Below are 23,640 nucleotides of genomic sequence, written 5' to 3'. Positions count from 1 at the left end.
GAGATGTGTTGATTTCCAGAGGCTCGAAAAAAAAAAAGAGGGAGGAGGAGGAGCTTGTGTGCTCAGGAATTGTACAGGTAGGTGCCACAAACGCGTGCGGGAACACGGACAATCCTCCATACAGAGATTTAGGGGCAGCTGCTGCTACTGCTTCAGGACAAGAAAAAAGCACAGCCCTACCCGAGAATGACGAGCACAGCACTGATTCTTTACGCTCTTACACACGCTCAGCTTTCAAACATGTGAACAGCGCACGCGGCCCCCGTGTTTTGTCAAAGGGAGGAGAAAGGGAACATGTATTCCACAGGGATTTCATGGATTGTATTCATTTCCAAACCGAGCCTATTTAATTAGGAAGAGAAGGGAAAGGGACAGGGAAAGGGCAGGAAGAGGGAATAACACAGGCAACGGCAACAAAATTTACAATAAAAATATGCTTGCTCCCTTAAGCAATGGCCACCAGGGTCAGCCACACTACACAAATATTCCAAGCCACAGCAGCAGGGGAGCAGTATATTAAAATACAAATCAGCCACATGCGACCTTCGACAAATGGACTTGAAAGAAGAAACAAAGCGGAGCACGCTTTGTGCCTCTGAGCCGGCAGCAGCAGAAGGGGGTCGAGCACCCCCCTGGCCTGGAGAAGCAGGGGTGGCGGCAGCAGCGCAGCCTCCCCCCTGCACAGCGCTGAGTGCTACCAGGCAGGAGTCACAGTCCAATACAATGAAATAAAATGCACAGCTGGGTTGCTCCTGCTGAGAGCGCTTCTCAGCTCTATGTGAGTCTTGGCACACCCTTGGCAATGTGACTGGAGGACTCTTCTTTGTAATTCATGCAGAGCTCAGAGCTGCACGGATTTATCCTAGCGTTAAGTACCTGCCCTACAGACCAGGGAGTCACTTCACGAGGAGTAGGAAAAAAAAAAAATTCAGCAGAATTTGTCCAAGTTTATGAAAGCAGAAGGAAGGACAGACCTCCTACAGGGGAGACAGGAGGGGAGGGGAAAAATAAAAAGAAAAGGAAAAAAGAAAGGAGAGCATGTCTGTATGGGCTCTGGGATCCTCTCCCATCATGCAGCTCTGAGCTCTCTGCTGACGACAGTCCTATGAGGAGGGAAGGGCACAGCAGCACATCTCCTGTCTCACAGCTGGTGGAGGGTTTGTAAGAGCATGTGGCGAGCAAATGAACAGGAGTCAAGAGCACGGTTCGGTCTGTGGAAAGAGGAGAGAGAGATTTAAAATTCTAAATTTAAGAACTGCTTTTATCTGACTTTGAATGAGCAAATAAACACTATTTCGAGTGCGCTGGGCTGGCATGCCCAAAACTCTCTTTTTCCCTTGGTCATCTCTTCTGAAACAATTCCCTGACTTATGCACGGATCACTGCTTCCCATGCAGAGCTTGCTGTGGAAAATTCTCTCTCCCATTGCTGAATCCGAGTCAGAAAGACAACGGCCAAGAATCAAACATTTATTTTCACAGGCACAAAAATGAGCAAGTTGATGTCTGCAGCCCAGTGTCTCAGTTTGGGTAGCAGGAAGTGGGTGGAACCCCCTTTCCCTCCCAGCAATGGAATTTTCCATACAGGTTCAACATTTAGGGCCTCAAAACAAAGACAAGCTTGCTCATACTCAAATCTTTTCTCACCCGGTCATCTGCTCTCTTTGACCCAATGGTGACTTTGGTCTCAGGGCTTAACTCTTTAGAAGAGGCCCTCCCCAGCCCTGAGGTCAAGTAACACCTGACTGGCTTTGCTGGGCCACCTTTTGGAGGGCATTACAAATAGCCCGCAGAACCTGCGGACCACTGGCTGAAAGCAGCTGGCACAAAGATTACCATAGCAAGGTCTACCTCATACAGAGTAACCTGCTCCTCGAAACTAGATGATGGAACTGTAGTTACATCAGGGTTAATGTGGGGCTAAATCTCCCTAACCTTCCCAGCACCTCCCAGTAACGTATATTTCTGTTTCCATGGGCTAGCTGCAACTTCTAGCAGCCTGTATCCATCCATTAGGGAACTTTCTCCAAAGAATTTTAATCCAATGTTTTCCACTGTTCTGAGAATGGAAATCATTAATTTTATATTTCTCCTACTCCAACACAGCAAAATAACCTTAATAGCAGTGAGGTCTACACGATTTGGGAAAGAAGAGGGAGCCGATATAAAGATGGGAGTATCTAGGTAGGAGCAAAAAGTTCACCTCTGGATTTATGGTACAGGGCAATAGCTGCAGAGGTTGGTATAAGGTTCCATCTATGCTCCAGTTTGACAGAACCAGATTCTGGAGAAGAGTTAACCCCTGTTATCCACCCAAGAGGCATTCAGTGTCCCTCACTGAACAGACAGGACACAATTACAACTAGCAGTTTATCTCCAAAGCGGCTGGGTGAGGTACTTCAGTTGCCAGCTTTGGAAGACTCAGCCCTGTTTGCAATGAGGAGGCTGCTTTTGTCTTGGCAGCTCCCCGCTTTTGGGAACAATGAACCTGAACTGCTGACATTGATCACAGATAGGTTCCCTCAGACCCTGCTCCTAACACCAAGCCTCCTCTAACACCACGGAGCCTCCCAACTTGCTTTGGAGTTAAACTGCCCACTACTCTGTGCTACAGGCTGTTGAAAGAGGCCAGTGACGTGATCCAATTCAACAGCAAAGAGGAGCCAAAAAAAAAACAAAACCAAAAACCCCCCAAAACACCCACCAAAAAGCAAAGAGGAGCCAAAAAAACCACCCCAAAACACCCACCAAAAACCCCTCACAAAAAACCCACCACCTCCAGCAAGTGATAGGTGGGTAGGCAGGTAGACAGAGACACATTTCAATGTTTCCACCTCAAGAATTATGGAAAAGCACAGGTGGATTCACAGCACCCTCTTGTGTCCAAAAAAAAAAAAAAAGAAAATAAGGACTGATGGCAGAATAAGATGGATGCTGTTTACAGTCCATATCGGCAATTTTATTATTATTTTTGATTAGAGAGCACTACCCACACCATCACAAATTGTCACAAAAGAAAGGAGTAGAATGACTACTCCAGAAGTAAACCCCTTGCAGCAAAAGGCAGCAGAGCTCTAGCCTAAACAGCTACAAGAACATTACAGCTCTAGAAGCCCAGAGGAGCTAACTGTGATCTTAAAGGAAAAATCCAGAGAGTATCACAAAAAGGCATACTGGTTTGCTGCAAACAAAGGACTCACGGGTTGGACAGAGTAGAAGTAGATTTGTTGCAGAAATAGAGCTCTGCAGATTACTAGGTTAACCAGTTAGAGGTTTGATTTAAGGTTAGGACATAATTTTGTTCTGACTGAATGTCAATGAAAGACAAGGAGTGCAGGTTAATTGAGAAGCTGTTTTAACTGGACTTTGTGGTTCTTGAACAGCTCTTGTTCTCTCCAGGCAACTGTAAAGGATTTAATAGCTGTCCTCCTTGTTCCCTCAGGGAAAGCATTTTAAGAAAAACATGTATTTATAAAACAAAGGTGTATTGCTTGTATATAGTGTTTACTTCATTATCATAGAAGGGTTTGGGTTGGAAGGAACCTTAAAGATCATCTAGTTCCAAACCCCCTGCCACAGGCAGGGACACTTCCCACTAGACCAGGCTGCTCAAAGCCCCATCCAGCCTGGCCTTGAACACCTCCAGGGATGGGGCATCCACAACTTCCCTGGGCAACCTGTTCCAGTGCCTCACCTGGCTCATAGTGAAAAATTTCTTCCTGATATCTAATCTAAGTCTCCCCTTTTCCAGTTTGAAGCCATTACCCCTTGTCCTATCACTATATGCCCTTGTAAAAAGTCTCTCTCCAGATTTCTTGTAGGCCCCCTTCAGGCACTGGAAGGCTGCTATAAGGTCTCCTCGGAGCCTTCTCTTCTCCAGGCTGAAGAACCCCAACTCTCTCAGCCTGTCTTCATAGGAGAGGTGCTCCAGCCCTCTGATCCATCTTCTTGGCTGCGCAGGACATTATGCTGCATATTATCATAAAGAAACTTATGTTCTATCACACCTTGCAAGCAAGGGGTTTGCAAACCAGAGAAAGTTTCGGCTCCAAGAATTTCACAGCACCAGGGACACTCTTTAGGCTTGGCATTAGCACCCTTACATACCAAAAGCAGGCAGAGAGATCTGCCTTCTAATGTGAGACTCTTGGCTCTCACTCGACTTTTACAGGACCTCTGAGCGATCTCTCACTTTCAGAAAGAGACCTTACCCTCCTCTACTTACAGTGAAATGCTGGCTATGGCTTCAATGGAATTTTTGTTGATTAATTCATTAAGACCAGAATTTTCTCATTTTCTCACATACAGCATCATCCACAGATGAAAAACATGTATTGGTATTTTGCAGGCCTGGAACCTGGGAGAGGCCTGAATACGCACATACAGGGAAAGGGGAACAAGTTTGTCTAGAAAGACATGTCGAGTTATGAGGCTACTCTAGGCACTGGAATCTGACATAAGCAATTAGAAGGGTCAAAAGCATTGAACCAAAGTCCCCTTTTCTGCATTCCCAGCTTCAAGCGATTTAAATCCTCTGTTTGGAGGGGTGAGGCTGGTAGACATTAAGTGGTACTTGTTTTGATCAAGCTGGGTTCTCTGCATAATTAGTGCCTAATGAAGTAGTAAGCCATCATTTTCTTCACCCTTTTATTTTAGGGTTGGTATTGTACCCTTAACACTGTACACATCTATTTGATCAACAAACAAGATCACAGGCACAGGCAGCAGTGCAGGAAACAGCAGAAATCCAGTGATCTGTCTGGACAACTTCATGTGGCAAGTCTTGATAATTCTTGCTTAAACTTCTAACGAGCTGGAGTTATACTTCTTGGAGGTATACTTCCAGCATCTAAGAGTTGGAGGTATATTTGTTCAATTGGTAAAGCATATAGTCATTGGCTTGTAACTGCCCAATTCTTAGCCTGATCAAGCCAAAGAGGAGCCAAACTGTTATACCAGAAGTGCCTCTGGGTTAGCATTTGCACATGTGTAAACAAGATAGTTATAGTTTTATTTTCCAAAACTGACCTTGGCATGGCTGGACACATACCACTGCTACACATCAGCTTTGACAGGTTCAGACACACCAATGCGTAGAAAAATTCTTCTCCCCTATCACAACTGGCCTGCTTCCAATCCCAGTAGGGCCAAGAAAAGACTGCCTACCAACACTTGACTGCATCCCTATCATCCGTGTTTCATACCGGCCACAAGTATTTGATGCCTCTGCCTTTCATCAGCAAGGGAACCTAAGCATCTGTGTATTACTTTACCCATACTGTGAAAACCAGGAAGGCTTAAGCCTCATTCTGGAACCTGTTAAAAAGCTGCCCTCACCCTAGGTGACACATGGTCCATGCTGAGCCAAAGAGCCACCAAGTTCCAAATGGATTTCAGACCTCTGCTGGCGTTGCTTAAAGTGATAATTTTGGACTGTTTCTCCCCTTGACTGCTGAAGCTCTTACTCTCTTGAGAAAAGGACTATTTGGGGTGTTTTTTCTAAGTCACATCAATGCTAAAGTTCATGCTGATTTAATCCAGAAGAGATATGGCTTCCATGCTTTAAGACATTAAAGAAACTAAAGCTGGTGGGGCTTGATTCTATACCTATAAGTAACAACATTAAATAGAAGCAGGCAGTAGAAGCAGCTTCTTCAACACTTACGCTCCCAAATTAGTTCTCAAAAAAAATAATCACTAACTTTGTTGCTGTCACAGCAGGAACAGTTTCATTTAGGAACAAATTCAGTCTTTGTATTTCACACTGTTTTGATCTACTGGTGTTCGTGTTACACAGCATGACAATTCAGGTAGAGCTCTGCTGACCCTCAAACTCAGAAGGATGATTTGCAGGGCACAGTTCAATCCAATGTCTCCATAGTTCATTCAAACAACGGTTAGAAACCCAGCAGGTTTCCTTAAGGTCAAAACACCTCTTCTGTGACTGGCATTAGCAGTCTCTGCTTCAGAGACAGTTAGCTGCAAAGCCAGTTTCCACTATTTCTTCTTTAGAATCAAGATTTTTTGTACTCTAAACCTTGCATTCTGGAGTAAGCAAGATAAAAGTAGACACCCATTAAACTATTAATTCTTAATTTCAGAACAGATATTTAGTGGGCTTTAACAGAACAGCTCGCATGTAGCTATTGACCATCAGTTTCACTAGCTCCCACAGAGAAAACTGCATGAGAAGTACAATACTCACTTTGTGACAAAAGCTGAAAGAACTGGGGCCAGGGATTTAGGGAAATAATCCTGCTGGACCACATGGTTCAAGGTCATAAGAATACCATAGAGGCTGGGGACAGCTTTGATCTTCTCTTCACTCTGAGAAAAGGAGAAGACGAAGACATCAGACAATCACCATTTTATCTGATCCACTGTAGTTCACAGAGGCAATGAATGAAGTGCTCCCATACACTGCAGGAGAGAAAGCTGCTCACTAGATTAAGTGCAATGTTCCTCAAGACAAAGGTAGCCAACTCCATAGCCTCCCAGCATCAATATCTGTAATAAAGCAGCATCAAGAACTTTTGACAGCAATTGACAGCAGAAGTAATGGGGAAAGAAATGATGAACTTGCAAGTGAAACAGACCAATCTTCTCAGAGTCTCTGTGTCAAAGTGCTCTTCTAAGGAATTCCACCAGATTCCAATTCATAAAGAATTCTGTTGCCTTAATTACATAATTTTTTCTTGTATTACAAGAATACTACAAGTATTCTGTAGCTTGTTTTTATACTATGTCCAGTCCTTCAGTAGGCTTCCTCCAACACTTGATGCAGTATTCTCAGAACTGGTCTCACAATTATGTACAAGATAAAGCTAATATACATCCCCCTGCTTACATGATGCATCAAGTTATTCTTGCTCCTAATGTAATGCTAACCTACACATCCCAAGTCTTACGTTGTTTTCATTTATTTCTCCACTTCACTCTGTAGGCAGGATTTGGACTTGTGTTCCCAGGTGTATCATCTTGTATTTCATGGTGCTAAGATTATCCATTACTTGGGTGCTTCCAGCTATGTGGGACAAAAAATGATGGAAGCTGATATCAGAGGACAAACAATCACCTGGCTGATCCTCAAGGGCTTTACTATCAACACCACTTCCCGGTCTGAAAGAGTTCTTCTAGAGCACAAGTCTGTGCTCTGTGCCTCATGTATATTTGCTATTTTCTGTACATGATAAGAGGCAGGTGGTAGTCCCTGAAACAAGTACTCTGCAGAACAGAAAGCCATCTTTTGTTCTGTTGACCTGTCTGACAAATGGGATGCTCAGCATTGGTCCAGTGAACACAGGGAAAAGCTAAACTGATTTTTAGGAAATTAAGATGTATCCAAGCATGTCAACAGCTGTCTGAATCCCAAGTTGCACATTACCAGAAGGAAATACATAAGCCTAATTAAGAGCAGGCTGCTATAACATAGATTACTGCTATTCTGTGGTTTAGAATTGTCTTGGTCCACATTTCCATTCTCAGCTTCTAGGCAGTGAGAAACTACCTCTTGTAGCAAAAGCAGGCAAAAATGCTACTTAAATTTGCAGACAGAACCTTTCTCCCACTCGTCTCATCAAAAGTAAAGCTATGGGTACTCTAATGCAATTTGCAGGTTTTCTACTGACTCTCCATGTTTTCTCAAGAGGAAATTTATTCCATGTAACTACATATTTGACTCTAGCATTTGGCAAAGATACTCTAAAGCATGATGTTGAACGCTACTGATCTAGCATAAGCTATTGGATATATGTTGTTGAGCCATGCTACTAACAGATGCCCTAAAGGACCACATTAACTAATAATATTGTAGATTAGACTCCTGGACATGGCTTTTCATAGACACCATAGTCCAGCAGCAGCACTATTTCCTTACCTGACGCTCCCTACCTTTAAGGGATTACTGAGAATGCAGAGCACACTAAGCAGAAGAGGTACAAAGAGCTGACACCTCCTTCCATCCTACTGCAACCTTGCAATTTGCAATTTCTGCTGGACCTGCAGACTTCTATTGTCCCTGGGCACCAGGCATGCACAGGCACCCAGCTGCTTCCATGGCAACATAATTACCCAAAACCCAGCCAGTCTGGTCTTCAACAGCCTAAACAGACCATAACTTAACTCTTTCCTGCTTCCTCACCTTAAGTAGTCCCATGTGGATCAAGAGGCTTGTGATGAATGCATCCGAATTAAATGTGGCAGAAGTGAAGGCTTTTCTCATCAAGGCATCTATAAAGAAATAAACGCATCATATTAAACAATACAGAAAGGGATGCTGTTACAGATTTTTAAGATCAAGATTGATCATACAGGACCTCAGCGAATATCAGCTATTACAAGAGTTTTGGGAGGTAATAGTTGCTGAGATTCCAGTTGTCTCTGCAGGGACTAGGTATAACCTCTGAAACACCGAGACAGATAAAACCCAGTCCTTAGGTATAAGGCCTGATACAAAGGAAAAGAAAAAAACATGCCACAAAAATGCAAAAAAATCCCCCCAAATTTACCCACTGTCAAGCTTCATATGCAATTTGCCCTTAGTCCTATGCATCACAAAATGCTCTATTGAATGCATTTGAACATTCATGCTATGTGCATACATGCATATAAATATGTTCAGATGAACTAGAGCAGCAAGAGTTAGAGACTTAAAATTTTGAAGGCCAGCAAGGATTCACCTTTCATTTTAAACCCAAATAAATGAGAACACAATGAAAAAGCTTGTTCAACTGTTTCCTGGGCTCCCTCAGGAACAATATTCTGGAAGCACATGCTAAGTTCAGAATGAATCTCTACTTTCACTCCGCACAGCAGCACAGCGGCACAGCTTGGTACTTTGTTATCTGGGGTTTCCTGCTGCCAGAGACAAAACAGTCCAATGGCCTGGCCCACAGGGGCCTTCCTCTGCATTGCACCAGTGTCTTTGACACTGAAGAAGGTCACACTATGAAGTGAAAAAAGGACCAGTCACCTGTTGTTTCATGCACTGCTGTTTTCACTGGAGCGTCATCTTTGAAAACCGAGGATATCCTTAGGAGTGTTGTAACTACTTTCTCTACATCAGATGTATCTGTCTGAAAGACAAGAAAAAATAAAAAAAAATCAAGGGTCATTCAGTTCACTGCTTGCCAAGTACAGAAGATGGTTCTCTGCTAGGACTGTGACAAGAATTACGGTCTTAAGCTGACTGACAACAATTTTGCCTGGGCCATATCACAAGGCACAAGCAACACTGTGAAACAAAGACATTCTTAGTAGAGGCTCTGGTGCCAGTGTAAGCATCACCTGCTTCCATAAGGTTACTTGGGATCACTGGGGAGAAGATGCAGACCTAGGTCTCAAAAGAAAGTTATCATCTCTGGGGATTAAATGATTCTGAGAGAGAATCAAGCACAGAAGACCACCAGCTCACCTACCTGCTGAGCTATCAGCACAGAGCACTTTGGTCCTAGTCGCAGCAGCTTCTCTGGTGATGGGAAAGCAAGGAAAGTGGCGACATCCACAGGAGGAGACGGCACTGGAGTTGAATCCTGAAACAGGCAGAATCCATCTCAAGTTTACTGTTCGAAGTACATAAATTGGTTCAGCAAAGGCACATAGGACAGGTCAGGACACAGGTATGTCAGTTCAGGATTTGATCTATTTGATGCTGGAATGAGCCCGAGTTGGAACAGCCAGAATATGCTAGCACAACTGCATGGCAAAGTTCCCACTGTTTTCTGGATATGGGAAGACTTTTTCTACCCCTGTTTGCTACAGCTGCTATTCAACTTTTCCCTCCATGCATGTGTGCACATGCACACTTTAACAAAACTGTTTCCAAGTCATCCATTTTCTTTATTTCTTGCATGTTATCTCCCTGCCTGTTACTACAGTGCCAGCCCACACAGGAATGTGAAGGGCCACCAGCACTCATTTCCTCCTTTACTCTCCTCCATCTGAGGAAACAGGAATGCATCTGGAAGTAAGCTTACCTGTGAATCAATTATCTTCTTAGGAGTCAGTGACTGCTGTTCTCCCTGTCCTCTCTCCTTCAGTTGTTGCTGTTCTTCCTCCTCCTCTTCCTCCTCTTCCTCCTCTTCAGCTTCACCCTCCTCCTCCTCTTCTTCATCGTCATCCTCCTCTTCCCCTTCATCATCACTAAAGTTTGAAAGTTACGTGTTACATTAATTACATACTTGCAATTCCTGTACACTAACTCAAACATTTTTTTCAAAAAACAAAACAAGCAGCCTCCCCTCAAGTCTTACTGCAAGAAGTGCATCTCAATCTAGAACAGATTCAGAGGACACTCAGGCTTCAGGTCACGCAGTTGACAGTGGCAAGCAAAGAGTGAGGAATGCAATCAATAGCTAACACTAAGATAAGTCCATCCATGAAAATAAGACACAAGGGCTTATCCTGCTTATGGAATCCTTTGACTCCTCCACACTGCACACTCAGGCCAACAGCCATCTGCAATGTTACAGTTCTTATTTTCAGATAGGTGAATGAAAGTGTCGATGAAAATTGCCAGAAAAATTCCCCGATTTAAACTCTGGTACCCTGCCTACCTCAAAGATCCCAGCACAGATGCCATATTGAAGCCCTCAAGGATCTCCTGGAGTTGCTCACATCCCTCTTCTCCCAGGTAGTTACCTACGTTGACAGAAGAAAGCAATTAGACTTAACAGATGCACACAAGTTTGGTTTGGAGGATTTAGCTGTATATTCTTGTCTATCTCCTATTTCTGAAATTGAACAGTTATCAGTCATTTCTACACCATACCTTAGAGGCAGCAATACAGATTTCAGTTACCAGAATCAAACAGTTGTTAAGTAAATTTCAACAGCATTACACAATGGTTGGAGACAAACAAACACCTAACTTTCCAGAGTCTTCCTGATAGTCCTACAAACAGCTCTTGCTCTCAGCAATTCTAAATCAAGGACACACAGCACAGTACCACTGAAATACACTGACCCAAGGTACAAACAGCAAAAGCCAACACCGGTCAAAGCTCCCCCACTCTTCTGCAGAGATGTGCACAGAGGTTTTTGTTTGCAAGTGTGAAATATCTGAGATCACAAGGAACAATTTAAAAAGTTTTACTGAAAACAGGTATGGGTATCAGTTTCATCTTTCCACCTTACGAGATGCACCAAAACTGCTTAACTTTAACAATTAACTGCGTTCTTGGCTTAAGAAAACTTTCAGGATCTAACTGCTTCCTGTCCCAAGGTTATCCAAGTTCAGCTACTCTCAGAGTACCATTTTTAAAATGCTGACGACTGAAGACTAGAATATGTGATACTGTCAACTTTCTTCCTAGTGGTTTCTAGTTGGGTTCAGACATACTTTGATCTAGCAAACATACCATTGAGATCCAATTTCTCCAACTCTGCTTTATCTTCAATAGCTTCTGCAACAGTCAGAGCAGCATCTCGTTTGATCTCACAGAAGGACAAATTCAGTTCCTAAGAAGCAGAAGAACATTTGTTTGCAGAATTCCTATTAACGTCTATCATCCCCATAAGCTTTGGGTGCTCACAAGTGTTCTGGAAAGACTCTCATTTGAAGAGGCTCTTAGCGGAAAAAAAGAAGTATTTTTAATTGGAAATAAAACCTGACACATACTCCTACTTCATGTATCTAAAAGGGGCGTTTTGAAACATACTATTGTTAAGAGCAGTATTACTGAAGGTAACCACTTTACTAAAATAACCACAGAGACCACACCATTCTGACTGCTCACCTAAAAGGTAGCAACCATTTCAGTCCTTAGCAATCGGCTGACTGGAGATCTTCACTTATTCAAAGGTCATAAGAGCATTCCAGAATTCACACACCAGTAAGTCTTACTGAAGAAGGGTAGCTGCAACACCCAATGGACTGCACATTTGCTTTTGAACGCTTAGGTTGCAAGTTAAAGCCTTCAAAAGACAAGCTACCAGTGGTACTACTTCTGATAAACACAGCCAACAGAGAAACAACGTGGATAGTCTAGTAAGAGTAAAGTTATTCAACAGCCAGGCACCATCCCCCACCATTCCACGTTGTGCTCAATCAATCCTTTCCAGAGAAGAGATTTAATATTAACAGCAAAAAGGAAGCAGTCCTTGAACAGAATGAATCAGCTACGATTGCTTCATGCTACCCTCCCTTAACCACTTCTGCTCTAGAAAAAAGGATTTAACTTCCAGCTGTTCATCTCAATACTCCCATTAGAATCCTTACTTAAGTTTTCCTGGGAGATTCAGACACAAGTTCCAGTAGAACCAGCAGAAGCCTGAGCCAGAGATCCCACACCACAAAGCACCTACTTCTTTCTGTACCAGGTTCATATATGTAAATAAATATTAGCACTGGGCTGAATTTTTGTCTTTGACCGTAAGCTTGCAAGATTAGGAATTATGTGTTCAGCATCTGTGCCAGTGCAGTTGTGACCCATGGCAGGTGTTTCTAGAGATCCTAGTTTACTTACATTACTGACAGGACTTGGGCCTGTCTAGAATGCTGTCAAATATGAATCCTATGCAAATACTGATTTAGGAGGCTGTGGTATTGCCAAGAACCTAAAAATATTTGGGCCTTTAATACATGTCCTAACAAAGAAAAAAGCATTAACTGAATGAACTCTGAAATGCTGAAGAGATTACAGGCTGTTCATGAAGAGGAACATCTCAGTCCCCACTCATGACCCTCTGAGAAGTTCTAAAAGCAGATACTTCCACTACCAGATTTCTTGAATATCATTTGCTGACCTGAACCAACAGCTTCAAAAACATCAAGTGGAGACTAAACAGATCACTGATACATCTCCATGTAGAACAGTCCTAGCTGGATGTGGCAATGCCACTGATCTACTTACTGTTTATTGCTTTCACATTGTGAGCACAGAGCCTGCACTGAAGTGAATCCCACTTTAAAATAATCAGTAAATGGGAAACAAAGCGTTTTCAAAAGATATTCAAAGCTGAACAGCAAGACCACAATACCTTTAATTTGTGAAGCCCTTCTTTAACAGCATCAGCAATAGCAACAGCACCCTTTGACCGCACCAGGCAGTCTCCAAAATTAATCACTTCAATCTGGCGAAGTGCCTTCAGAGTCTGCAAGACAGCACAAATTTGAAAGTACAGACATGGAAGTAAATGAATGTCCTATCAATCCCGGAAGGTCATCTTTCCTTCCGCAGTGTGGCATGTGGCTCCACCATCCCAGAGGTGCCAATGCTAGCTATATTTGAGAAGACTGGGAGGCAGAAGACAAACACAAAGCAACTGCTTAGAACAACTCACCTCTGCCATGGCGATAGCTCCTTTGTCTGTGAAAGTGTTGTCATTCAAGTTTATAACCTTAAGTAGTGGGTTGACAGCAAAGGCCTGGGCCAGTGCTGTGATGCCAGGATGGTTAATTCCATTCTGTGGCATATGGACCTCTTCTAGAGTCCCAATGATCTGGGAAAGGATGCAATTGGAAAAAAGCTGTTAGAAGACATACTTCAACTCGAGCATAGTGCTCTACTTTTTAGGATTTGACTACAATTGTTTTCCTCCAACTCAAAACTCCATTAGCTTTTCTACACAGAACTATTTACCAGCAATTACATCACATATCTAAGTGAAACCGCATGCTCATGGCAAGTGTCAGATTAATATAAAGCCCCCAATTCTAAAAGTCACAGGTAGCATCCTCCTAGCGTGTCTGCTCTAGGATACCTTAAAACAAGAGTTCTTCACCTGTGGTTCAACAGTCCTGAAACAGACCAAGCAACATCACTGGATACAGTGTTTTTTTTTAATTAAGATCTACATTTCACCCTGACTGCAGAAGCAGACTCAAAAGAAAACCAGTATGAACACTGTTTATGGACTAAAGAGCACATCACAAAATTAATCCCATTTTGGTAGTGCCATTCAGTCTGAATTCCTCATGCATCACTTTGTTACATGCCTCAAGTATTTAAGAAGTCTTAGTTTTGCTATGATTGCTCATTAGTCAAAGGTACATTCAGATAGCTCTTTACAAAGAAGAACACCTATAACCTGCAATATCATTATTAATATACCTGAAAATATGCGTTACAATTCAGAAGTTACTTTTAGCAGCAGTGGAGGAAGCAAAAGGAAAGTACGTGGCCCCAGCCACAGTGAATTCTCTTCCTCCAACAAAAGTGCAAGTTGGCTGGCCAGGGACAGCTAGAGAAAGCTAGGAACCATTTAGAGCCCTCAGAGGATGATCCTAGGAAAAATACTAGGTTGCTTCTGCTAGATGATTGAACTACTGGGCAGAGAAGCACTCCAGAGGTCAGTGATACATCTACACAGTACCAGATAACCTCCATTAGCACAAAGGGCAGAGAACGAATAGGACTACTATTAATATACTCAAGAAATGCCTCTTTCTCCCTCAGGAACTACCGATGCACTAGTTATGTGTTTGGAAACTTATATCACATAAATATTCAGTCATCAATTCTAACTGCAGTTGTTGAAGACTCCAGTTTCAGCAGCTAACAACATCACCGCTTTAGTGAACCAACAGCCAGCCACTGCCTCCAAGCTGAGGCAAGCTCTGCATACATTATCTTCAACATCATCAGCACTTAAGCCGACCTTGCTCCACTTTGCTGTCAGGAAGCTCTGCTTTGCTACTTACCCCAAAGGCTTCAGCCAGGGCAGTGGCACCATCATTCTCCAGACGATTTCTGCCAGCCACAAATATTTTCAAAGCCAGCGGCTTGCCCTGGGCACTTGATTTCCTGTGACACTCTTTCAGAGCAGCTGCCAATATCTAGAGATAAAGCAGTTTATACTACCTCAGCATCACATTCTGAAGGAACCCAAATGTGTTTTGTACATCCAGCTTTCAAGAAATACTTCTGGTCACTGCTGAAATGCATCTGCTTCTACAGTAAGGCATACAATAAAACTGTCTGTAACTACAACACTTGCACACTACAGTCTTAGGCAAGAAATTACAATTTTTCAACACTAGAACACATTGACCCCATTAAGAACATTCAATTCTTAAACAGGCAAACAGATAGGGTCTTAGTGATAATGACACTTAGTCCTGGCTTTCCGCTTCATCCAACAGGCATCCTTCTGTGCTAGGCTTGGTAATATTGTTCTCTCAAATCCAAGGCTACTAGCTCTCTTGACATGGAATCTAATGTTCAGGATAGAACTGTTTTCCCATCCTGGAAAAACAGATGAGCTTTTCATATTTCAGAAATTTATCCACGAAAACACATAGAGGGAAAGGACCTTGAGACTGGAGAAATGGGCCAACAAGAATCTCATTAAAGGAAAACGCAAAGTCCTGCAAATGAAGAGGAATAACTCCACATTCCAGCATAAGCTAGGGGTCAACTGGGGGCAAAATAGCTTGTCAGAGAAGAACCTGGGGGTCATAGTGGGTGAGAAGTTGACTATGAGCTAGCAATACGTGCTTGCGTCAAAGAAAGGCTACTGGTCTGCCTTGGGAAAAGGATTGTCAGGGAAGCGATCCTTCTCCTCTGCTCAGCCCTGTGAAAGGCACCCGAGTGCTGTGTCCAGTTCCAGGCTCCTACACGGACACATACTGGGGTGAGTCCAGGATGATTAAGGAATTGGAGAGTTTTACATACTAGGAGAGTGCTGAGAGCTAGGATTATTAAGGCTGGAGAAGAGGAAGCTCTGGGGGAGATCTTATCCACGTGGAAGAACAGACAGAATGACACAATGGGGGAAGAAAGTGGTGTAAAGAAGGCAAAGCCAGACACAAATGCACACAAACCAATGCAGACAAAATTCCATTTAAACATAAAACCCCCTTTTTTACTGTGAGGGTTGTTAACACTGGGATAGACTATCCAGAGAGCCTGTGAAGTCTCCATCCTTTGAGATATTCAAAACCTGACTAGACACAGCCTTGAGCAGCCTGGTCTAGTTGCCCTGAGCAGGGAAGTCAAATTAGACAATCACCGAAGATCCCTTCTAACCTCAACCATTCTGTGATCCCATGTCGGGCAGTCTGAAGCCAAGTCCTGGCTTTGACCTCATTCCCAAAAAGAAGATAACCCTTACCTTGCCACCACCAATGCCCATGCCACAGTTATTGAGCTTGAGTTCCTGCAGCGTGTAGCATGCGGGGCTCTTCAGCAGTGCCTCAAAGCCACGCACACCATCTGGCCCAAAGGCATTGTCGCTCAGGTCCAGCTCCACCAGCTGGGCTCCAGCAGTGATGAGTGCATCCCCCAAAGAGATCTGTAAGGAAACAGATGGCAGTGAGTTGGTGGGAGGGAGTGGATTGACTTTTGGTGACAGCATCACTGCAGTGGCTAGGTATGACAGTGATGCTGCAAAAAATTTCCACTTTGAAGACATTTGGCAAAGCTGCATGGGGAAATAAAACTTTACAACTAAAGCCAGAGAAGAAGTTGTGCAAATTAAGCTAAAGATAACCGTAAGGCAGTTACCAGGAAGTTATCCCATCCCTTCAGGTCAAATACAGATTTTTCAAAGTGAGTTTCCCCCTCAACAGTGCTAAAAGAAATATTTTTTTCATTCTGATGAGTTTATCAGGACACAAGGAGGTGGGGAGCTCTGTAATGCTCTGGAAGAGACAGCATATGCTTTTATTTAGAAAGCTTAGTTCCCATTCTATCTATCAGATCATGATGATGTTTTCCCAAGGGACAAGATTCTTCACTAGCGTGGACTTGCATTTGGCCTTTTATCTACTCTTCTCCACCTCATACAGAAGGAGCAAAAAAGAATCACTCACCTAGTGTTAACAGCGTAGAGACAAATCAGCTCTGTGCTAAAAAACATTCTCCCACAAAAAGCATGACAGGCGAGAAAAGTTACATTAGTCAGAAGTCTCAGATCTAGTTTTTACTTACCAAAGCAGGAGGAATCTCAGACCTTAGTCTCCCTGTGAACATGTCACTCCAATGACACCTCTAAAATAAGAAACATACAGATAGAAGCCATTAAAAATATTTAGAACACCACAGTTGTACAGAGGTTTACACATACAGGCTGCATTACATCACTGGGGACAGCTTAATACTGTCTGCCTTCCCTTGGGCTTGTCATTTGATTGTGCTGAAGAGCTATGAGAACTAATGTTACAATTACTTCACTTGCAAGGACATAAAGCCACTGAAATGCACATTGTAAATAACACTGTACGAGAACTGTTGTTGCATTCAAGCTGGAATTCTTTCCTGCTGAGAAAATTACCCCAGGAAAAAGCATCAGGAAACTGAAGGATACATTAGGAATGCAGATTTTACTAAGGTATGGAGCTCAACAATCTGGACTTGCTTGAAAAGCCACACTTGGGTGATTAACATGAATCAAGGTTTCATACTCCTCTCCTGCAAAGGACATTGCCTCTAGCAGCATTGCATCCTCCTAACATTAGGCTAGAACAGCAGTTGGGAAACATCGCTTGGACACAGAAAAGCCTCCCTAGTGCATATCCTCCATTATTTCTTCCCTACTCAGGCACTCTCTGAAGACTCATTCTCCAGAAGATGTGAAACGCTTTTCCATTAGAACTTAAGTTCTGTTGCCACAGTGCTTTGTTTACAGGTGCTTCCTCTGCAGAGAGGCTCTTCCCTGCACAGCTTCCCAACTTTAAGACAGTAAGCCTTCTGAACAGGAACAGTTAGGAACACAGAAAGCATTCCCACTACCCCAAAGTCCCCAAGTTCTGCTGTATTTTCATATGGTTGCTCTTCCTACTAGAAGAATTGCCAAGCAAGCTTTGGGGCTAACTCAAGGCAGGCTACTGCAGGAAGAGCGTAGATAGGCCTTCAGTATTTCTACATTAGTTCTTTCCCTTCACCACCACCCACTTGAGGATCTCACCTTGAGTTCTGATTTTTTTTCCAAGGCTTTGGCGATGACCTTTGCTGCCTCCACACCCACAGTGTTGCCTTCCAGGCGCAAAGCTTCCAGGCCATCAAATTCCTCGATTTGTTTGATCACTTCTTCAGCTGCAAAAAGCAGATAGTTTAGTTGGCCTTTTAACTATCATCTTAGGTACCAGAGTAACACTCTGATGCAGCAATACTTGCTCAACTCTACCCTTAGAGAAAACAGCTGAACAACATTATCTGAAAGAATCCTGAAACAGCAATGGAAACAGAGCTAAAGTGTCAGATCACTAAACAGAACATTCGCCATTCCCCACCCTGCCTTTTCATAATTTATTTCTAGTTCTATTCTCTGATAGGCATCCTCCTATTTGCAAAACTAAGTTTCTTTACTTCTTAAGTAAGATTCCTCTGCCATTCAGCACATGGTTGAGGAGCTAGAGTGCGTGTGCTTACAAAGATGCAAGGACTAAGCCAAAAATTGATGGGAATCAGTGCCATATCAACAGGAAGAAGTTTCCACGGACTGACAAAAGTAGACACCTGCTTAGCAAACACATCAGGGTGGAACAATTTAACTCTACAGTAATCCCATGCAAGATACAGGAGCAGGCTGCAGAGTCTCTCCTGTCAGTGGGCACTTGTTATCATTCCCAAGCTCCAAAGCCTTTCCCCATAGTTCAGTGGCTTTGCGCTACTAAAGCAGCATATAAAAAAGCTTCACCTTGGAATCCATAAAAAAAGATATGTGCTATAGGACATATAGCAAATAACATCTCTGAAGAACATGCTGTTTCTTGGTGTGGCAGAAATGTTGCTCTAAGAATATATACATTTTCTCCAGATATTTACTACATTAGCAGCCAGTGCAAGACATTTTTAATTGGGAAAAACATATACACCAGCAAGAGAGATTCCAGAAAAAAAAATAAGAAGAGTAATCAGTCAGAATTTGTGAAGAAACTGGACTATTGCAGCAGACTAACATATTAGCCCATTCCTCTGCACATGTCTTTGCAGCATCTACTTGTCTCAACAGCTTGCTTACTGCTTTTAAAAGGAGCACTGACTTCTAATGCACAGTGACTGTCAAAAGCACTTGGAGAGAACACTAAGAAAACATAAATTACACACCAGGGAGCCAAACCCCAATTCTGCCAGCTGTAGCACTGCCAGGGCACCAGGTCAGAGCAGGTACAAGAAGGGAAGGTGAGGTGTCTATCAGAAGCAGCTGTAGCTGATGCATCACAGCTAATATTATGAGAACTTGCCCACACAGGATTAGCAGGAGGTTAACCACAAGACTTTAGAATTTCAGGGAGACGCTTCCCAAACACAAGGGTATTTTCTCTTACCATCTTCAGCTGTATTGAGTTTAAGGCTCTGTCCTTTGAAGCTCAACTGTCCACCACCCACTTTGGTTTTGGCAAGTGACTCCGCAAGCTTAGTGATGTCTTCTGATGCCATTTTTCTGCTTTTTTCAAATGTTAAGAGCTGTCAATTAAAAGAAACATTAAGAAAAGCAAACTACAATACATAATCTGTATAAATAATCATGTTTATTTGAACACTAACGTGTTTTTTTGTTCCTGAGAAATCTGAGTTTTCAGTGTCATTAGTGTGTCATTTTCCCCATAGCTCACTTATGACAGCTAAGCTAGATTAATATTCCAAAACCAGTCAGATGGTGTTGATTCTTCCAACACTGATGAGACTTGGGTTTTGATGCAGTTGTTACACTTCATAAATAACCAGTAGCCAAAACTATGGATTGAGGCCACATTAAGACATTACTCCTTGCACAACACTTTTACAATTAAAATGTAACATTCCTCTCTCCTCAAACCCCATCCCTTAATTATACATGCTGCGCATTTCCCCTGCTCTCCAAAGCAAGCTAGAATGAATACAACAGTTTTTGCTTTTCAGTGATATCCCCAGTAATGCCCTTGTCAGCACAGTTCTAGAACCACCGAGCTGCTGAAAACATTGTGTGTTGCATACAAAACCCTCACTGATGCAGGTTCTCCTTCCTTTTGGATGTCCCACACAGATTCATCACACATTAAACAGGACGATCTTGCACTGATGATGGATTAGTGAACATTTTGCCTTGAGGCACAAAATTGAAGCTAACCATGCCTAGTAGCATTGGCATACCATTATTTAATGAATATCAATCACTGCATGAAGTAACTGGCCTCCATTCATTCAGCAGGATAAACAGAACATGCTTCTTATCCCAGCACCTCAGCTGGGATAAAAAACTACACACAACTAGTGCTTAGAAGCAACATACATATAAAACAGAATTCAGGTGTCAGAAGGGATGAAGGTTCACTCCTACAACAGAAAACTGGTTCTCTTCCATTCTTGTGTGACTTTGAAGAAGCCCCACACTCTTGCAGCTCTGAGTTCAACAGTGCTGGTTTTAAAACAAACCCTAAACAAAAGTTGTACATACGTACTTTCCCCCTGATACCTAGCCATGAAGCCTTCAGCTTCCCCAGAGTACAGCTTCTCTTCAGCTTTCATCACCTTTAGTATTGCTTTTGGACAAAGTGGGGGAAAAGAACATCTCCAAGGCTGATCAACACCACTTTTCTAGGATGACTGTCCTCTCAAGTAGGTGCTGCCAGAAGAGAGGTGCTCACATAATTTACTCCACTCCTACCAGCCCACACAGACACCCGACTGATGGATATTCCCAACCTCTGTCAATCCAAGAATGAGAAGGAAGAAAGAGAGGACATCCTCCAACCCGTGAAGGTTTTACCAGGCAGGAACAAAAGTTAGGATCCAAGCAAGTCAGTCTTTTCACCTCATTCAATTATTAACTTTACTTTTAAATATCTCATCACCCTACTGTTTAAAAAAATCTGTTCTACTATGACGCCCTTCTATGCTCTACAGCCGTATCCACTCCCTTTGCTTCTCTTTGCCTTAAATCCCCTTTTACTTTCTTCACCTTACACCCAGGCTCCTTCCTAATTTCAACATATGACTCCATCATCACATCCTGAAGCATGCCTTACTGCAAACATGCCAGCCACACCCAGCTGTCAACCTACCAGAGGTCTCTTCACCGCTACTTCTTCCGCAGGGAAAGCTTTTAAAAAAAAAATAATGAAAAATTGAAGAGTTAGTACGCTTGGCAAATAAGAACAAGATCTGGAAATGCCTGAGGAGAGGATTCCTCATTGCTAAGGGACTGCGTGAAGCTGTTTGACCACGCTTCTCCATGGTCAAACAAGTCAAGTCCCAGCCGAACGCTTTATTTACAACTGTTTGCCCACGCCAACAGCCAACACGCCGGGTCCCTGCCGAGCTGTGCCGAGGAGGAGCCGGCTCCGCTCTCCCGGACACGGAGGGCCCAGCGCCGGGCTCCCGGGGTGACAGCCCAAGGTTACCCTCCTCCTCCCGCCGCCGCCCACGACTCCGCTCTTCCCCCGGGGAAGCTGCCGAGCGCCGGCCGCGCCGCCACCTGCTCCCCGCGGCCCACCCCCCCCCCCCCCCCCGGCCCCGCATAACGGCCACCGCCCCCGTCCCACCCCACGCGGGGGCGGCCGGGCACGCGTGACCCGCGCCCACGAGGGGGTACCGTCGCCTCCGCGTGGGAGCGCCGCGGGGAGCCGGTGTGGCGCCGGTGGTGGGGGGGTGGGTTAGTCTGCGGGCTCGCCTCGCCTCAAGCACAACCCCCGCTCCCCCGGCCACCAACGGCTGGCGGCGGCGGCTGCCCCCTCGACGCTTCTTCCCCCCCCCTCCCCCCGCGCCTCCTCTCACCTCCGCGCCGCCGCCGGCTGCTGGGGGAGGCGATCGAGTGGCACCGGCCCAAGCCCTCACGCCGCCGCTGCCGGGAACGATGGGGGAAGTGGCGGGGGGGCGGGCGGGGGAGGCGGAGGATTTGAAAGCAGGCAGTTTTGCTCTCCCCTCCTGGATTGGCTGTGCGGCGTGACGTCACAGAGACGACCCACCCCACCCCGCGCCGCACCGGGTGCTGACGGGCGGCGCGGCGCGGCGCGGCCGCTGTGGGGTGGGCGGGGCTATGGGGCGGCCGCGGGGCACGCCGGGAGTTGTAGTCCTGGGGGGGGGGGCAGTACCCGGCATGCCTCGCGCGGAGGCAGGCCGTGTGGAGGCGGTGTGGGCCCGGGCGCGGGCCCAGCCCTTTCCCACACGCGTCCCCGAGTGGGGCCGGTTGCCCCTGCCCTCGGCCACCGCCGCTCCTGCCTCTCCAGAGCGCGGGATCCGGGGCGCGGCAGCCGTGGCAGCCGTCCCGGAGGGCTGAGTGGCTCTGCGGTGTGCGGCCCCAGCCCCCTTCACAAGGGGCCTGCAGGGAAGATGTCGCAGAGGAGCTCCGAGGTGCTCAGCAGCCCTCCCACATATCCACGGGTGCGACACGAGTGCCTTTTTTTCTGCGAACCTTAGTTTTTAATAACGGCTCTGCAGATCTTACCTTTGTATTTAATGTGTTATTGTCAAGCCTTTCAGCTGAGGAAAGCATTTCGGCCAGGAACGTGCAGTCATTCCTGCTTAAGGATGCAAAAAGCATCATTTTGCTTGATGGCTTCATTTGTACGTTGCATGTGACATTTTTCCTCTTGAGTATAGAAATAAAAGTACATCTGATGGGCAGGTGGGTCAGGGCAATCCCAAGCACAAATACAGGCTGGGCAGAGAATGGATTGAGAGCAGCCCTGAGGAGAAGGACTTGGGGGTGTTGGCTGATGAGAAGCTCAACATGAGCCGGCAATTTGCGCTCACAGTCCAGAAAGCCAACCGCATCCTGGGCTGCATCAAAAGAAGCGTGGCCAGCAGGTCGAGGGAGGTGATTCTGCCCCTCTGCTCCACTCTGGTGAGACCCCACCTGGAGTACTGTGTCCAGCTCTGGGGCCTCCAACTTAATCAGTGCATGGACCTGTTGGAGCAGGCCCAGAGGAGGTCTGGACAAAGATGATCAGAGGTCTGGAGCACTTCTATGAAGACAGGCTGAGAGAGTTGGGGTTGTTCAGCCTGGAGAAGAGAAGGCTCTGGGGAGACCTTACAGCAGCCTTCCAGTACTTAAATGGGGCCTATGAGAGAGATGGGGAGTGATTTTTTATCAGGGAGTGTAGCAATGGGATGAGGGGTAAGAGTTTTAAACTGAGAGAGGGGAGATTTAGATTAGATATTAAGAAGAAATTCTTTAGTGTGAGGGTGGTGAGACACTGGAACAGGTTGCCCAGGGAGGTTGTGGATGCCCCATCCCTGGAGGTGTTCAAGGCCAGGCTGGATGGGGCTTTGAGCAACCTGGCCTAGTGGGAGGTGTCCCTGCCCATGGCAGGGGGACTGGAACTAGATGATATGTAAGGTCCCTTCCAACTCTAGCCATTCTATGACTATGACAAGGTGAGCTGTGCATAAACCTGCTTGCTATGGCAGTGTGTTTGCACAGGTCCTCTTAACCCAAGCCCTTCTCTCTGAGTTGCAGTGTACAGGGATTGACGTAGGTACCATTTCAGGTGGCAGCTGGATTTTTTCTGCCATTTGGTCCCAAAACATGATAAGATGCATTTCTCATTCTCTCACAGTTCTCCCAAGTGCAGTTTTAAGAAACAATATCAAATGTTTATATGGACCCAAGAAAAGGATGTCAGTAGTTGGCAATGCCGGGTGACCGGGGAGACTGCGTTGAGGTTGAAGGGCATGGAAGACCACCTTCGTTCTGCGGGAATACAAAAAGGAATTAAGTTTCTTCATGGAGCACGACAGCTGAAAGAATAGAAGCCATAAACCGGTACAGCAACCAG

The 23,640-nt window shown here is 44.8% G+C and overlaps 1 protein-coding gene across 3 annotated transcripts; it reads right to left on the bottom strand.

Moving 5' to 3' along the window:
* Window positions 1–319: 319 nt before the first annotated feature.
* RANGAP1 (Ran GTPase activating protein 1) lies at window positions 320–21,788 on the bottom strand. 3 transcript variants are annotated; one of them, XM_074578164.1, is made up of 18 exons: window positions 21,638–21,788; window positions 20,926–20,963; window positions 19,210–19,348; window positions 17,847–17,974; window positions 16,871–16,930; window positions 16,053–16,232; window positions 14,641–14,775; window positions 13,281–13,439; window positions 12,978–13,091; window positions 11,357–11,456; window positions 10,553–10,637; window positions 9,974–10,139; window positions 9,416–9,529; window positions 8,971–9,073; window positions 8,140–8,228; window positions 6,205–6,326; window positions 1,100–1,211; window positions 320–847 (listed from the first exon to the last, which is right to left on the bottom strand). In XM_074578164.1, the coding sequence occupies exons 3-17, from the start codon at window positions 19,319–19,321 to the stop codon at window positions 1,142–1,144; spliced, it is 1,737 nt and encodes a 578-aa protein (XP_074434265.1). In that variant the 5' UTR covers window positions 19,322–19,348; window positions 20,926–20,963; window positions 21,638–21,788; the 3' UTR covers window positions 320–847; window positions 1,100–1,141. The 3 variants fall into 3 exon arrangements, with proteins under 3 accessions (XP_074434265.1, XP_074434276.1, XP_074434254.1); XM_074578175.1 differs by having other exon boundaries at window positions 1,097–1,211; window positions 21,638–21,733; XM_074578153.1 differs by lacking the exon at window positions 21,638–21,788 and adding an exon at window positions 21,456–21,631 and having other exon boundaries at window positions 320–1,211.
* Window positions 21,789–23,640: the final 1,852 nt, after the last annotated feature.

The sequence above is a fragment of the Larus michahellis genome, chromosome 1 (genome assembly GCF_964199755.1).
Source record: "Larus michahellis chromosome 1, bLarMic1.1, whole genome shotgun sequence".
Taxonomy (NCBI): Eukaryota; Metazoa; Chordata; class Aves; order Charadriiformes; family Laridae; genus Larus; species Larus michahellis.
This window is presented reverse-complemented; position numbering and strand designations above follow the sequence as displayed.

What these genes read in the sequence shown, in the direction of transcription:
- RANGAP1 (XM_074578164.1), bottom strand. Translation starts at nt 19,321, where the DNA reads ATGGCATCAGAAGACATCACTAAGCTTGCGGAGTCACTTGCCAAAACC. An exon ending in AAGGGCTTCACAAATTAAAG is followed by an intron (nt 11,457 to 12,977) that starts GTATTGTGGTCT and finishes TCTGCTTCTTAG; the next exon opens with GAACTGAATTTGTCCTTCTG. An exon ending in GGAGAAATTGGATCTCAATG is followed by an intron (nt 10,638 to 11,356) that starts GTATGTTTGCTA and finishes CTGTCAACGTAG; the next exon opens with GTAACTACCTGGGAGAAGAG.